This window comes from Mytilus edulis, chromosome 6, assembly GCF_963676685.1.
Source record: "Mytilus edulis chromosome 6, xbMytEdul2.2, whole genome shotgun sequence".
In the NCBI taxonomy this organism is placed as follows: Eukaryota; Metazoa; Mollusca; class Bivalvia; order Mytilida; family Mytilidae; genus Mytilus; species Mytilus edulis.
In genome coordinates this window covers 60,875,306-60,888,328 of record NC_092349.1, presented here as the reverse complement: position 1 = coordinate 60,888,328, position 13,023 = coordinate 60,875,306, and the positions used below count along the sequence as shown (strand labels likewise).

Genomic DNA, 13,023 nt, shown 5'->3' with positions numbered 1-13,023 from the left:
AAATCAATTTGAAAAGTCCATAATCACATGGCAAAATCAAAAAACAAAACGCATCAAAAACGAATGGACAAGAACTGTCATATTCCTGACTTGGTACAGGCATTTTCAAATGTAGAAAATGGTGGATTAAACCTGGTTCTATAGCGCTAACCCTCTCACTTTAATAACAGTCTCATCAAATTCCGCTACATTTACATGATGCGTTAAATAAACAGTCACAATTAATAAAATAGTCAAAATATGGGTACATCAGTCATCATCGTATAACAACTTAACAGGACACAAAAACATCTACTATTTACGAACACATGGATTGATTTGAGTGTCTGACGTCAGAAAAATTATATACGTCACATAAATTTGTCGTTCAATGTGTGATACCCCCTTGAACATGATCTTTTGAAATCTAGTTTTGAGAAAAGGGCGTTTTGAAAATTTTCGTTCTCAGCTATTCATTTTTATAACATAATCACTATACTTGTGTTCGATTAGAAGATAAAGGTCAACGTCAAGATCAGTATGATGATTTTGCATACACAGTTTTGTCAACCAAAGTGTTACAAAACAAAATATAGGTACCAAACACGATCCAGACAATGTATAACTATCATTTGGATCAAAGGTCAAATTAACGTTCAAATGACCAGAACTGATATATAACACACCCAATCCCACTCATCGAGTTTGTTTAACCTATGTTTTAAAGAACAACAGTTTTCAAGATTGGTTATTCTATTTTTGACGGTGCAAAAGCTATTCACCATTTGCCAATGATTTACTTTCATAGGAATCAAAGGTCAAGGCCAAGGTCAGATTGGCATGACTTTGTTGAATGACACACCCAAAGGACGTAATTGTATTGTATATCAAATTTTGGTAAACAAGTTTTCAGAAACAGAAGTTATTTTTGCACCGTACACTAAATGAATTAGACTAGTATACGAAAGTATAGCAGACAGACACACAAACAGATAGAAAATTTGGTTCATATACAACCCATTATCTCGGAAGGTATAAAAAGCGTAGAAAGTTTAGACTTAAAAAGATATATTTCGAGAAATAAAACGTGCATCTACTCGTTTCTTACTTTGTCGTATTTGAATAATTCATAGTACTAGTATGCATTCCTCCAATAGCGACATAGCATTATACTTCTACTTACACATTATTTGAGATATTCAAACATTGTATTCCTAAGACCAGCGGGTCTACTTGCAGACAAATGTAATCTACAAAGAGTAAAACACGTTTAATAACAATGGAACATACTTTGTACTAATGTGCTTTATGGTCTTCATTTTCTATCAAAGTATTAGAATAAAACTGCGATTGCAAAGAATGTTGCTATAATCAGGTTTTTCTTTACATTTCTTAGTATTATGTATTTTTGCTAACAGTTTACCACTATCGATTTATCTAATGTTTTGGCAAGAATGTATCTCATTGTTTCTTAAATTTTAGACGGGATTTTGCACAAATAGGTTACATTTTCATTCTTTGCAGTTGCGGTTTTAACTTATATATATAATTATACAAGTTAAATCATTAATTAACGTAGAAATAAGAAGGTATAAATACCTATGCGACATATCTGTATCCATGTAACTATGTTTACAAAGTAAAAAAAATATAGGTCAAAATACGGCTTGAAACACGGGGCCAAGTAGTTATGAAGGGTCCAAAAATGACTGGTGTTAAAAAAAAAACCTCAAATATAAATATGTATGTTTCAAATAACACAAAAACCTTTTTATCGTGCCTTGTTATAAATTTTATCACATTAAGGAGGCTCAAGGGTATACACATTTCAGAAAAAAATACAAATTTTATTTATTATTTTATTAGTTGTAACTTATCATATGGTACAAAAATCATTCAAAAAATTCAATTCTTCTTGGTCCCAGATGACTTTGAAAATGTATATATCATTGAATAAGCTCAAATTATCGCCCTTTGGTCCAAAAATGCCATTATGTGGCATTAAAATTGAAATATCTTTTTTAACTCATCGGTGACCTATATTTTTCATTTGATTTTCAAATAAGCTGTACTTTAATTAAACTTTTATAAAATCTAAATGATTTCTGTATCTATCTTCTTTTTTTATTTCGATTTTACCTCTATTTCTCCTATTAGTTCAACAGAAAAAAAAGTACCTTTACAAAAATGTATGCTTCTTTCGAAGGCAGATTGTGAGCGTAAATGACCCCATTTTTTTTTTATTTTACTTTTCTATTAAGTATAAGATAAAGTTCATTTTTAGAAAAATATAGAGAAATTCTATATTAGGAATAAAACAGATTTAGACCCACGAGCCCCATAAGTTGATTTACTAATAGTACATGGAATAACAATAATCGCTACATTCTCTACCCATCTGCATTGTAAATGATTAAAAGCTCATAGATTTATTTCAAATTACCTTTTGTCAATGTTTCACATTTTCGTCTGTAACAGGAGCAATCTTCTAATAATGGTTGACAGTAGCACGTGTTATTTGGTTTTCTTACAAAGGTATACCCATTCCGATAATCACAGCGACACGTAGTATCGCCGGCGCTTGTACCTATACTATTAACTACCAATCCTTCACTATTGCATAAGGATTTTTTATAAACGCAATCACTATTTTCTGTTGTATTGAATGTCACTGGCTGATAGCGTGTCTCATCGCACTGACTGTTTATAAAACCTGGTCTCAGAACTAGTTTGGCACCTATAATGAGTTTAATAGTGCAAAATTTAAGATAACTGGTAGTTTGAAACCTAAAAGTAAACCCATTTTATGACGACTCATGTGTAATTCACATTTATATCTCTCTACAACTACTTGACAAAAGCGTAGAGAGGGAATCATAATTAGTTCACATAGAATGCATTATGCGATACATGGAGTAAACTAATTCAAATAGACAAAATAAATATACAAATAAATAGACAATAAAATGTCCATTTATCAGTGGAACTGATTTTATCATTCATTGATCTCATATATCCTTTTTATATTATATAATGGAAGATGCTTCGCGTTAGTCGGTTTAGTGTAATAACTAGATAGAAGGAAATATTTCTTCTTGTTTCTATAGCAAAGTGTTTTATGTGTTATAATATCCGTTGTTCATTTTTGGACACCTTGCAGATTCGGAGGTTTGTCTTGGTCGATCGTCATGATTCAAGCTCTATAAGTAAGGAGGTCTTATCAGTTAAAAAAAGATACAAAATATTTAAATATCGTGATTTCCCAGAATACTAAAAAAAATCTTTCAAATGCGGTATGGGTTTTGCTCTTTGTTGAAGGTTGTAATGAGACCTATAGCTTTTTTCTGTGTAGATAATTCTATGTCATTTGGTCTATTATGGACAGTTATGGTCGTATTACCACATCTTCGTAGTAATATATTGAAAACAAACATCTTGCAATTGAAACTAAAATTATAACCCTTTTTTAATAACTGTTTGTATTATTGCAACAACTTTCATAGGGTTTCGTTAGGCCAGCTCCCTATACTTTCCACTTGGTTTAATTTCCAGCCTTTTTTTTTCATGTAACCCTTATTGCAGACCATACATATTGCATTAACTTTTGATTGGTTCTAAATAGAAAAAAAATCAATGGAAGTTTAGCTAGCAACCATTTATCATTTAACCCTTTTGATTTGTTATGTTTTGTTTCTTTATGTTGTTTTTGGAGGGGTCATATAGAAGCCAAACAGATATACATATAATTTTGGATCAAATTATAGAAATTAACTTACCTATCGATATTGCATTCGGTTCGCCACATTTTTCCTTATAAGACCAATTCATTTCATTAAATAAACACATATAGTTGGTTTCGTTTACGCACATTTCTGTAGCTCTATAATGCCAATGTCTGGACGTAGGACACTTAATTTCATACGCTCTACATGAATATATGACCTACATTTTTAAATCAAAATATGATGTTTTATAATTAATTATATTCTCATGTTATTTATGATAGTGTTATATGTAAATACATTCTGAAATGAACATGCTGCATTCTGAAATGAAAAATCTATTAATACAAAAAGTGCTGAGTTCGTTTTGTTGGTGTTTAATAGCGGAAGACTTTACAAATAATAAGTACGATTTCAGGAAAAGATGCATACAAATAGTGCTATCAAACTTCAAATGCTATTTTTTTTTGTTGTTGCTATTGTTGCTTAACATATACTGTATCCTGATATATATTTATTATAAATTCGGAAAAAATGTTTGACATTTCTGTTTCGAATCGTTAGCTTCATCTTGACTAACATAGTAATTGGTATCCTCATTAATATGAAGAAAATTCTTAATAACGTACAAAATTAAAGTTTGTATTTTCTCAAAGGTTTCCCACAACAGTTCTTACCAATGTTACTTGATATAACAACCTTACTATCATTTCTCTTGTATCCATTAGTGTATTTGTCCTACAAAAGTATATAAAACATTGAAATTACACAGTAATGAATATTTTTAGTTATAAACTTTTATATAGAACTGGATTTTGTCTTTTAATAATACAGTATCTGTAATAGGATAACATTGAAGGCTTTAACATATAAAATACAAAACAACGTAAACAACTTTTTAATGGACGGTTATTTTGCTTGTTTGCAACTAACCTTCAGTAGTGTTGAATATACAACCAAACTCCCATGGTGTAGGAAGGTATGCTGGACAGTCAGCAAATTGCCAAATAAATTAACTTCGGTTAATTGTGTAACATGCTTGAAAATGCACCTTGTAAGGGTTTTAGCTGAATTGATTATTCGAGGACACTTTCAGAATACTTAATTTTGTATATGTGTCGTGTACTATTTATAATTTTGTATAAATTCTAATTTATACATAAATTACAATTTGTACAATTTGTACAGCATTTGACTAAAATTTACTTATAACTTGTACGTTATAAAAAACAGCAAAACTCAATATTAAATTTACGATCAAACACCAAACAAAAAAACTTTTTTTCAAAATGCAAGATTAGTTCTGTAAAAAATGGCATCGGAAATTGCAAAACTTCTTTTGCTTTTCACATTTAAATTGGGAAGTGATGCCCTTCTTTACATTTACAAGAAAGAAGCACTAACAACCTATTTTGGTAGCATTGTAACTGCTTCATATAGCGAAAGGAATCGTTGCTGCAAATAAAGATGTGTCTTTTTGAAACAGCTTCTATTTGGTGTCTCGACAAATGTCATTTTACAATGAAGTGTTATCAATGCTATCAGTTATTTCTTTACAAAAAATCATAAGGTAAATTATTTTAGAATATAGCAAAGTGCTCTCGACCAATGAAATTGTAGAATCTGGTGTCTCTTAATTGTGAAGAATGAATGTAAATCATGTTCTTAGTAAGGGGTTATCCTATTATGCAGACCTACTTACAATTCAAAACGAAGAGTTTTTATAAATGAGTTACAACTGCTCTGAAACAAATTTACCAGATTGAAAGGATTTATCATAGTGATTGGCTTTGATTAAAAGTCGCGTCTGGCGTATAAAATTATAATCCTGGTACTTTTGATAACTATTTACACCACTGGGTCGATGCCACTGCTGGTGGACGTTTCGTCCCCGAGGGTATCACCAGCCCAGTAGTCAGCACTTCGGTGTTGACATGAATATCAATTATATGGTCATTTTTATAAATTTTCTGTTTACAAAACTTTGAATTTTTCGAAAAACTAAGGATTCTCATAACCCAGGAGTAGATTACCTTAGCCGTATTTGGCAAAATTTTTTGGAATTTTGGGTCCTCAATGCTCTTCAACTTTGTATTTATTTGGCTTTTTGAACTATTTTGATCTGAGCGTCACTGATGAGTCTTATGTAGACGAAACGCGCGTCTGGCGTATAAAATTATAATCCTGGTACTTTTGATAACTATTTGTGAAACAAATAAAAAATTTAAAAAAGTTAAAGTTTACTGCTGCCCATAATGTTATGAAAATAAATAATTTCAATTAATTTACCTAAAAAATAATCAGTAAAGAATACTACTTATTATTTCCAATATTCCGATAAAAAAATCGATTGAAGTTTAAAACTTTTGAAAGCATTTTAATAGAACATTTCCCAGATATAATAAAAAAAGTTTTAAAAAGCCAAACTGAAGTATTGACTGAGGAATAAAATTTGTTGTTACTGAAATTTATTTATTGATTGCTACCGTATTTAAAAAGGATAATTCCTCGCTCAAATATTATAATATTTGCATGCATACTAACAGTCAAGAAACACATATTTTGTACTGCTGTGTCACATTACATCTTGTCTAATACATTATTTTTAATATTTTCAAATGAAAAGAAAGTCCTTACATCACTAAAACTAGCCAATGAATGAAATACTGCAAAATGAAGTCATGCATCAATTATAAGACAATAACAATCAAAAACAAGGAGAAAACAAAGACTCACAAAACAAATTATAAATATTTGATTTACACTAACAATGAAACAAATTCTTGAATACAACTAATCAACAGATCAGTTTCGCCTTTAATTTTAGCCCTTGACAATATTCTAAGTTTGTAAGAGAATGATAATCTCTCACTTCATGATAAGTACTCGCTGTCGCTCGTACTTAACCATGAAGAAAGGAATTATCGTTCTCTTACATATACGTACAAGTTATATAAGTGAATTTAAGTCACATTTTGTACAAATTTCAAACACACAAAAAGGAAGACAACTGAAATATATACAAGCACTTTTTGTACAAATACATTATTTGTACACATTATAATTTGTACCAAATGATAACCTGTAAATAGCATGTATATATATAAATATTTTTATAATTTTATAAACAAATAAAAAAAAAATCAATTAAACCTATGATTGCTTTGGATTAAAACCTCAATTTTCATATTTCTTGGGAGAGGGGCCTAAATAAATCACAAACAACATTTTCTTAAAGACCTAAACAGTGAAAAGTATATTTAACAAAACGTGTTTGACTAACATGTCGAACGTATGAGGTTCTTAAACCCTAATGATGGCCATTAACGATTGCCAAATAAAATTAATCACAAGATGTAACAGGAATCTTGATTAATAATTTATTACCAAACAGAAAACAATATACTTGCAGAGAAGATGTTATATCGCAAACATGAGGTGCAAAAGTTTGTACATCATATCCGGATGTCGACAATTAATGTCTTTTCAGTACTGTAAGGGATCGAAAATGTATTAGTAAGGCCATATGATAGGAATTAGGAATAGACTCTTGAATTTTAAAGAGTCAAAATATAATGAACAGACCATATAAACCCAAGGGGAAATATAATACAAGCCAAAACGACAAAATGTGAACCCAAAAAAATTAAAACAACATTAAATCCTATGATAGCGTTGGATAAAAACCTTAATGTTTTACGTGTGCGCGTAAAACAAATCTCTTGACAGTACATCTGTACATATTTAACTTGTCTCCCTTTTGTTCTGTTTGAAATCAGAAAAGAAGACAAATCGATTGTCAAAATTGGTCCTTGATAAATTGTAATTAATTTATTTACCAGTATTCATAATTTCTGAACCTGAACATAAGTTATATAACATGTATAAGACAAATCATATCCGGTGAATAAAATTGAATTGATTTAATTAGTTATATTATTCGGATAATGATCAGTGTAGAACACAACTTAAAATTAGTTATTGTATTTTATTTACTGCATAACATGTAATTCGATAACTAACGTATCATACTAGATTTTAAACCTTAAAAGTTAAGGTGGTGTTCACGAATAGATATCCTATCAACCTGAACATTAAATACCTTAACAACAATTATATTAAATGTTGTCTTTATATTACCAAATTTCTATTGAAGATAAACTTACAAGTTGTTATTGAAAAATTATAAGCACGGTTTGAAAAATTAAATCTTTTTCATACAAATTACTACCAAAAAGAGACAATGGAGTACACCACGTACCATTAAAACTACAATAAATGTTTGTCGGTTGAGTAGAACTAAATTTGTTCAAAGCTTTCTGATTATAAAAAATATCATTTGCATGCTTTATTCAATTCACATCCGATAAAACTACATACTATTTCTATAATTTTGTCGGTCTCTCTTTGATGTTAAGTTTTATTGTAGCTCTGGTGTTATTTACTTCTTCAGAACATTACTTTTGATAAGGGTCATAATAAGATCAGCATTTTGATCACTATTATTTCCAATGATATCTCTTGTAAATAATTTTGAAGAGATATATAGTCATTCATAGCATAACGATTGTACTGTTTGGACTTAAGCAACAATTACTTATAATCATCATAATAATCATAGTTATCCTCATCATCATCTTTGAAAGTGGAGTCGATTTGAGTGTCAGTTAATTCAATTCAAATTTACACTAACGTCAGCAGGTAAGGCTGTCGTCGTTGTTTTAATTATAGTATATTTGAGAGTTCATTTGAGAAAAAAATATTCACTATTTCGTAAATGGTGGTGAATAAACAGATATTTCAGTCCGGATAAATCTTTTAGGGAACATACTTAAATCATGACAAATATTGAAAACGTTAAGTTTTGTTATTAATGGCACGGTTGATGGATCATATAATATCGTTGTCATCTTAGTTTGACTTACTATAATTTATGAGTTCCCTGATTTTTTTTATAATAACAGCAAACCACAATATGGTATGAAGAACAGAGTACAACAAGCTCAAATAATCTACTCAAACAGTACAGAATACACGTTGCAATCATTATAAATGTCTCACAAATTAAAGGTTTGCGTTTTCAGTCAGAATGTCTTTTAAAATTACTTATCAAATTAATGTTATACCTTAATTATTACTTATCCTCTTGCATCGAGACGACACATTGATAAGGATCGCTAAAACGTTTCTAATACTAAGATATATAAGACATGTACAATGTTTTTCCTGACAACTAATTATATATGAATTAATGTTCAATATGATGTAAAACTGGGGTTTCCGTTTTGATATAAGACTGTTTCTTATCGATGACTCATTTAAGCGCAGTGAGGCGTACAGAAACAAATATATGATGTCAACATACCTATATACAGTTATCATATAGTTCACCTGATTGCCTGCGTTTTAATCCTATTTTTGTTTAGCCATGAATATAGGTCAACCTTCACTTTACATTTTTCTTCCTTTTTGTCATTGACACTTCCGTCCTTGCAGTGATTATCTCTCTTTAAACAGGCAATTATTTTTTAAAGAATTTATCTTTGTGATGATTTCAGGTTAACTATAAATGTAAAATTCGTTTTGACTTCTGGAGAAAACTCTTTAGTGTCTATAGTTTTCTATATATGTTATAAAATGATATTTTTTTATTCATTTCTTACAAAGTACCCAGACGGTACATAAGAGATTACATAGCTGAAACTATTTCAAGAAACATTTAGTAAATAGAGAGTAACAATACCAAAAGAGCCATCTATAGTCCAATGAAATTAAACAACACAGGTGACAACAACAAAAAACGCACGAAAATTTACTCATCAATTAATTAAAAAAATAAAAGATTGAGTGGCACGAATCCCAATTAAATCTGCGTGTTAATTCATATGTTTCGTGAGGGTAAATATATCATGATCATTGAGTTCAACGTCAATATCCAGGGGCGGATGCAGGAATTTTCGAAAGGGGGGGTGCTAACCCAGGGCACCCAGGGCAAAGGGGGGTGCAAAACATATGTCCCGATACAAATGCATTGATCGGCAAAAATAAAGGGGGGGGTGCGCACCCCCGGAACCCCCCTTCCCCTGGATCCGCCACTGATAGCGAAGAAACTAGGTATAGATTGTTTAAATACATGCTTATTCATTATTTCTGATTCAGTTAGTCAAAAATAGTCTACTTATATTATAAGAATGATGTGTACTTTTTCTTTTCAAAAGGATAACGACAAATTTATTTTATTTTTTTTTTAAATAAAGACAACAGAGTAATATCGCTGTTTAATAGTTATAAATCGATTACTCTGGATTCACTTATTTTCGTGGGCACTAATTTTCGTGGATTTCAGAACACCTGCCTATGCGAACAAACGTGAGGAAATTGGTAATTATTTGAACATTTTAATTTATGGTTCACCTGTACCCACGAGAACCTCGAAAATTGGTATCTAAAGAACAATGATAAATCCACAGCAAGCGAATCATAATCCGGATCACAAACTAAATTTGAGGGGAAAACATCAGGTATAAGAGGGAACAAACTGATCTACAAAACACTGAACTGCTACGAAAACAACTACGAACATGCATTCGGACGGACTGTCGTATTCCTTATGATATAGCTTGGTAAAATAGTTTCTAAATAGCAGTAAGTCTCCATCAAGGATATCACGATAGGAAACACAAGCCCTATAATACCATCAATGAGTAGGTGTAAATTACTAGTATATATTAATTTTCTTTAGGGGTGGGGTTTGTTATGGGATGTAATATTAATCAATTTCATTGTTAACATACATATAAACTTCAAGATATCATTTGTGCATTACTTCTAGTCAGTCGTCGAAGTATTGATCTGAAATTTTATTCTTTTTTTTATTATCTTTGAAAAGACCAAAAATAGAATGCTATTCTGTCGAGCCGCTTTCTATCTTCTATCTTTTTATGTTTGAAGGTTGTGACTTCTATTATCAATGGTTGTACATTCTACTACATGTATATGTTTCTATATGTTATATTTTTTTTTTGTAATTTTGTCATTCATTTTTGCTAATGTGCTTTGTCTATATGCCATTTTGTGTTTCCTTGATACAAATGACGTGGCTCTGTACTTATACAATTCGTATATGTCAATGCGCTATTGTATATTTTTGTATTCTTGTCTTTCATTTTGCTTATGTGCTTTGTCTATATACCTTTTTGTGTTTCTTTGTTACATATTTATTTGTTTTTGTAGTGATAAAGATTATAACACAATGATGACTGATATACCCCTATGTTTGACAATTTACCTATTACGTATGTTTGTTTTGTTCGCACACCGTTTTCATTATAAAAAAAATATTAAACCAGGTTTTATACAACATGTTGAATTTAAGAAAATACCTGTACCAAATCAAGAATATGGAAGTGGTTATCCATTTGTTTGATGTGTTTGAGCTTTTGATTTTGACATTTGATTAGGAATTACCGCTTTGAATTTTCCTCGAAGTTCAGTACTTTTGTGATTTTATCTTTTTTCTTCTGTTTTGGCTTCACATCTTCATTTCCAGAGCCTGTGCAATCTTGTGGTAAAAAGTCAGGTATTGGATACTGAAGAGTGTGAGTCTGGTTTCTTATGTGATTTTTAAAACGATTTGGTGGAAGATGAGACTGTTAGTGGATGCTATGTCGCCGAAGATGTAACATTAAAAGTCAAAACTACTGTGCAGCCAAGATCATCATTTACCACGCATTTTGATACATTTTAACACGTTTTATAGTGATAAATTTTATTAGATGACATATGATATGAATTAATTTAGTTTTATTTAGAAATTATTGAAAAAGTCTGATGGGGAAAGTTTTCAAATTTGTGTTCAATTTATAACTATTATATTTTTTTTCGGGTGAGGAATGATGTAACTGTGACAGCATACTATTGTACTATTTGATTTTAACCATACTTTTGATATTTTTTGTCTAAATGTTAGTATCTGTAGTATTAGCTTCAGATGACATGGGCAACATTTTTATAGACAATAAAACACACTTTTGAAAGTATGTTTGAATAAATCAAATGCATCCTTTCATAAACAATTTCATTTTGTTGAAAAGTGTGCGCACATGTTTGTCCAAATGAATACATTTATTAATATTTAAAACAAGAGTGCACACGCTGACATGTCTCATATGCTTTACTTACCATTGATTTGACGTGTAAGTATGAAGGATAACGATTTTTTTTTTAAATGTCAAAATATAATATTTTTAAAATTCATGAAAAAATTAGGTCAATGTCACATATATCCTATCACATCAAAAGACATGTACATCTTACAATAACAACATAGGCCAAATATAGTTAGCCTTTTGATATGGTAATTGAAAAAAACAGACCTAAACACACACAAAAAAAAACTATCAATGACCAAAGAACCATGAAAATAACGTGAAGGTCAAATGATAGCTGCAAGACAGACATGTAACAATTATTATGTATACCAAATAAAGATGACATATCCTCATGGTACTATAAGACAATAACAATCAAAACAAAGGAGTAAACAAAGACTCAAAAACCCAAAGGACAGTTACATCAACAGTTATAAATAATAAATAAGAAACAACACGAACTTCACTAAAAACCGGGAGTGAAATCAGGTGCTCAGAAGGGTAAGCATTTCCTGTACCGTATAAGGCACCCGTCGTGTTATTTCTGTATTCAGTTCGGTAATGATGGAAGGTTATTATGACTGAGGAAGAATATCAGATATGATTTTTGACACACTTTTGTCATAATGGCCATTCAGCTCATGATGGCGACCGTAAAATTTCTTGAGTATTTGAAAAATAGACCAAACCACAAAATTTAACATTGACTTTTGGCAATAAAATAGGGGTTAAGGTCAGATGATACTTTTAAGTCAGACATATACACCTTACAATCATTCTATGCACCAGGTATTGATGCTCTTATTACTTATGGAACAAAACATAAATGTAAACAATAACCAATGAACCATAAATATGAGAACATAATCAAATCAAACTTGCGAGACGTTAACGTACCCCTATTGATCATTTCATACACCCCATACACTTGCTCTACTGCTTATAGTATCTGAAAAACAGACCTAATCATAAATGTTAACCTTGATCATTGATCCATAAAATTGGAAGGTCAGGTGAACCATGTCTACGTTGCAAGGAACCTATCAACTAGATATAGTTATAATAGTACTCATAATGAGGGAGAAATTCACATGACAAAAAAACTTGTGTTCATGTTTGTTTTTGTCAGTTATTATACTGTTTCAAACGATGTATACCAATCAAATACACTA

At 30.5% G+C, this 13,023-nt stretch overlaps 1 protein-coding gene across 1 annotated transcript in view; it reads right to left on the bottom strand.

Annotated features, from left to right (window-relative positions):
• Nucleotides 1–9,188, bottom strand: part of LOC139528030 (uncharacterized) — a 29,771-nt gene extending 20,583 nt beyond the window's left edge. The window contains exons 1-5 of the mRNA XM_071323813.1: nt 9,067–9,188; nt 4,379–4,439; nt 3,756–3,921; nt 2,423–2,716; nt 1,163–1,229 (exon numbers count right to left, since the gene is read on the bottom strand). Coding sequence (XP_071179914.1) covers nt 1,163–1,229; nt 2,423–2,716; nt 3,756–3,921; nt 4,379–4,439; nt 9,067–9,083 — 605 coding nt within the window. The 5' untranslated portion in view covers nt 9,084–9,188. The remainder of the gene's footprint in view (nt 1–1,162; nt 1,230–2,422; nt 2,717–3,755; nt 3,922–4,378; nt 4,440–9,066) is intronic.
• Between the last annotated feature and the right edge of the window lie 3,835 nt (nt 9,189–13,023).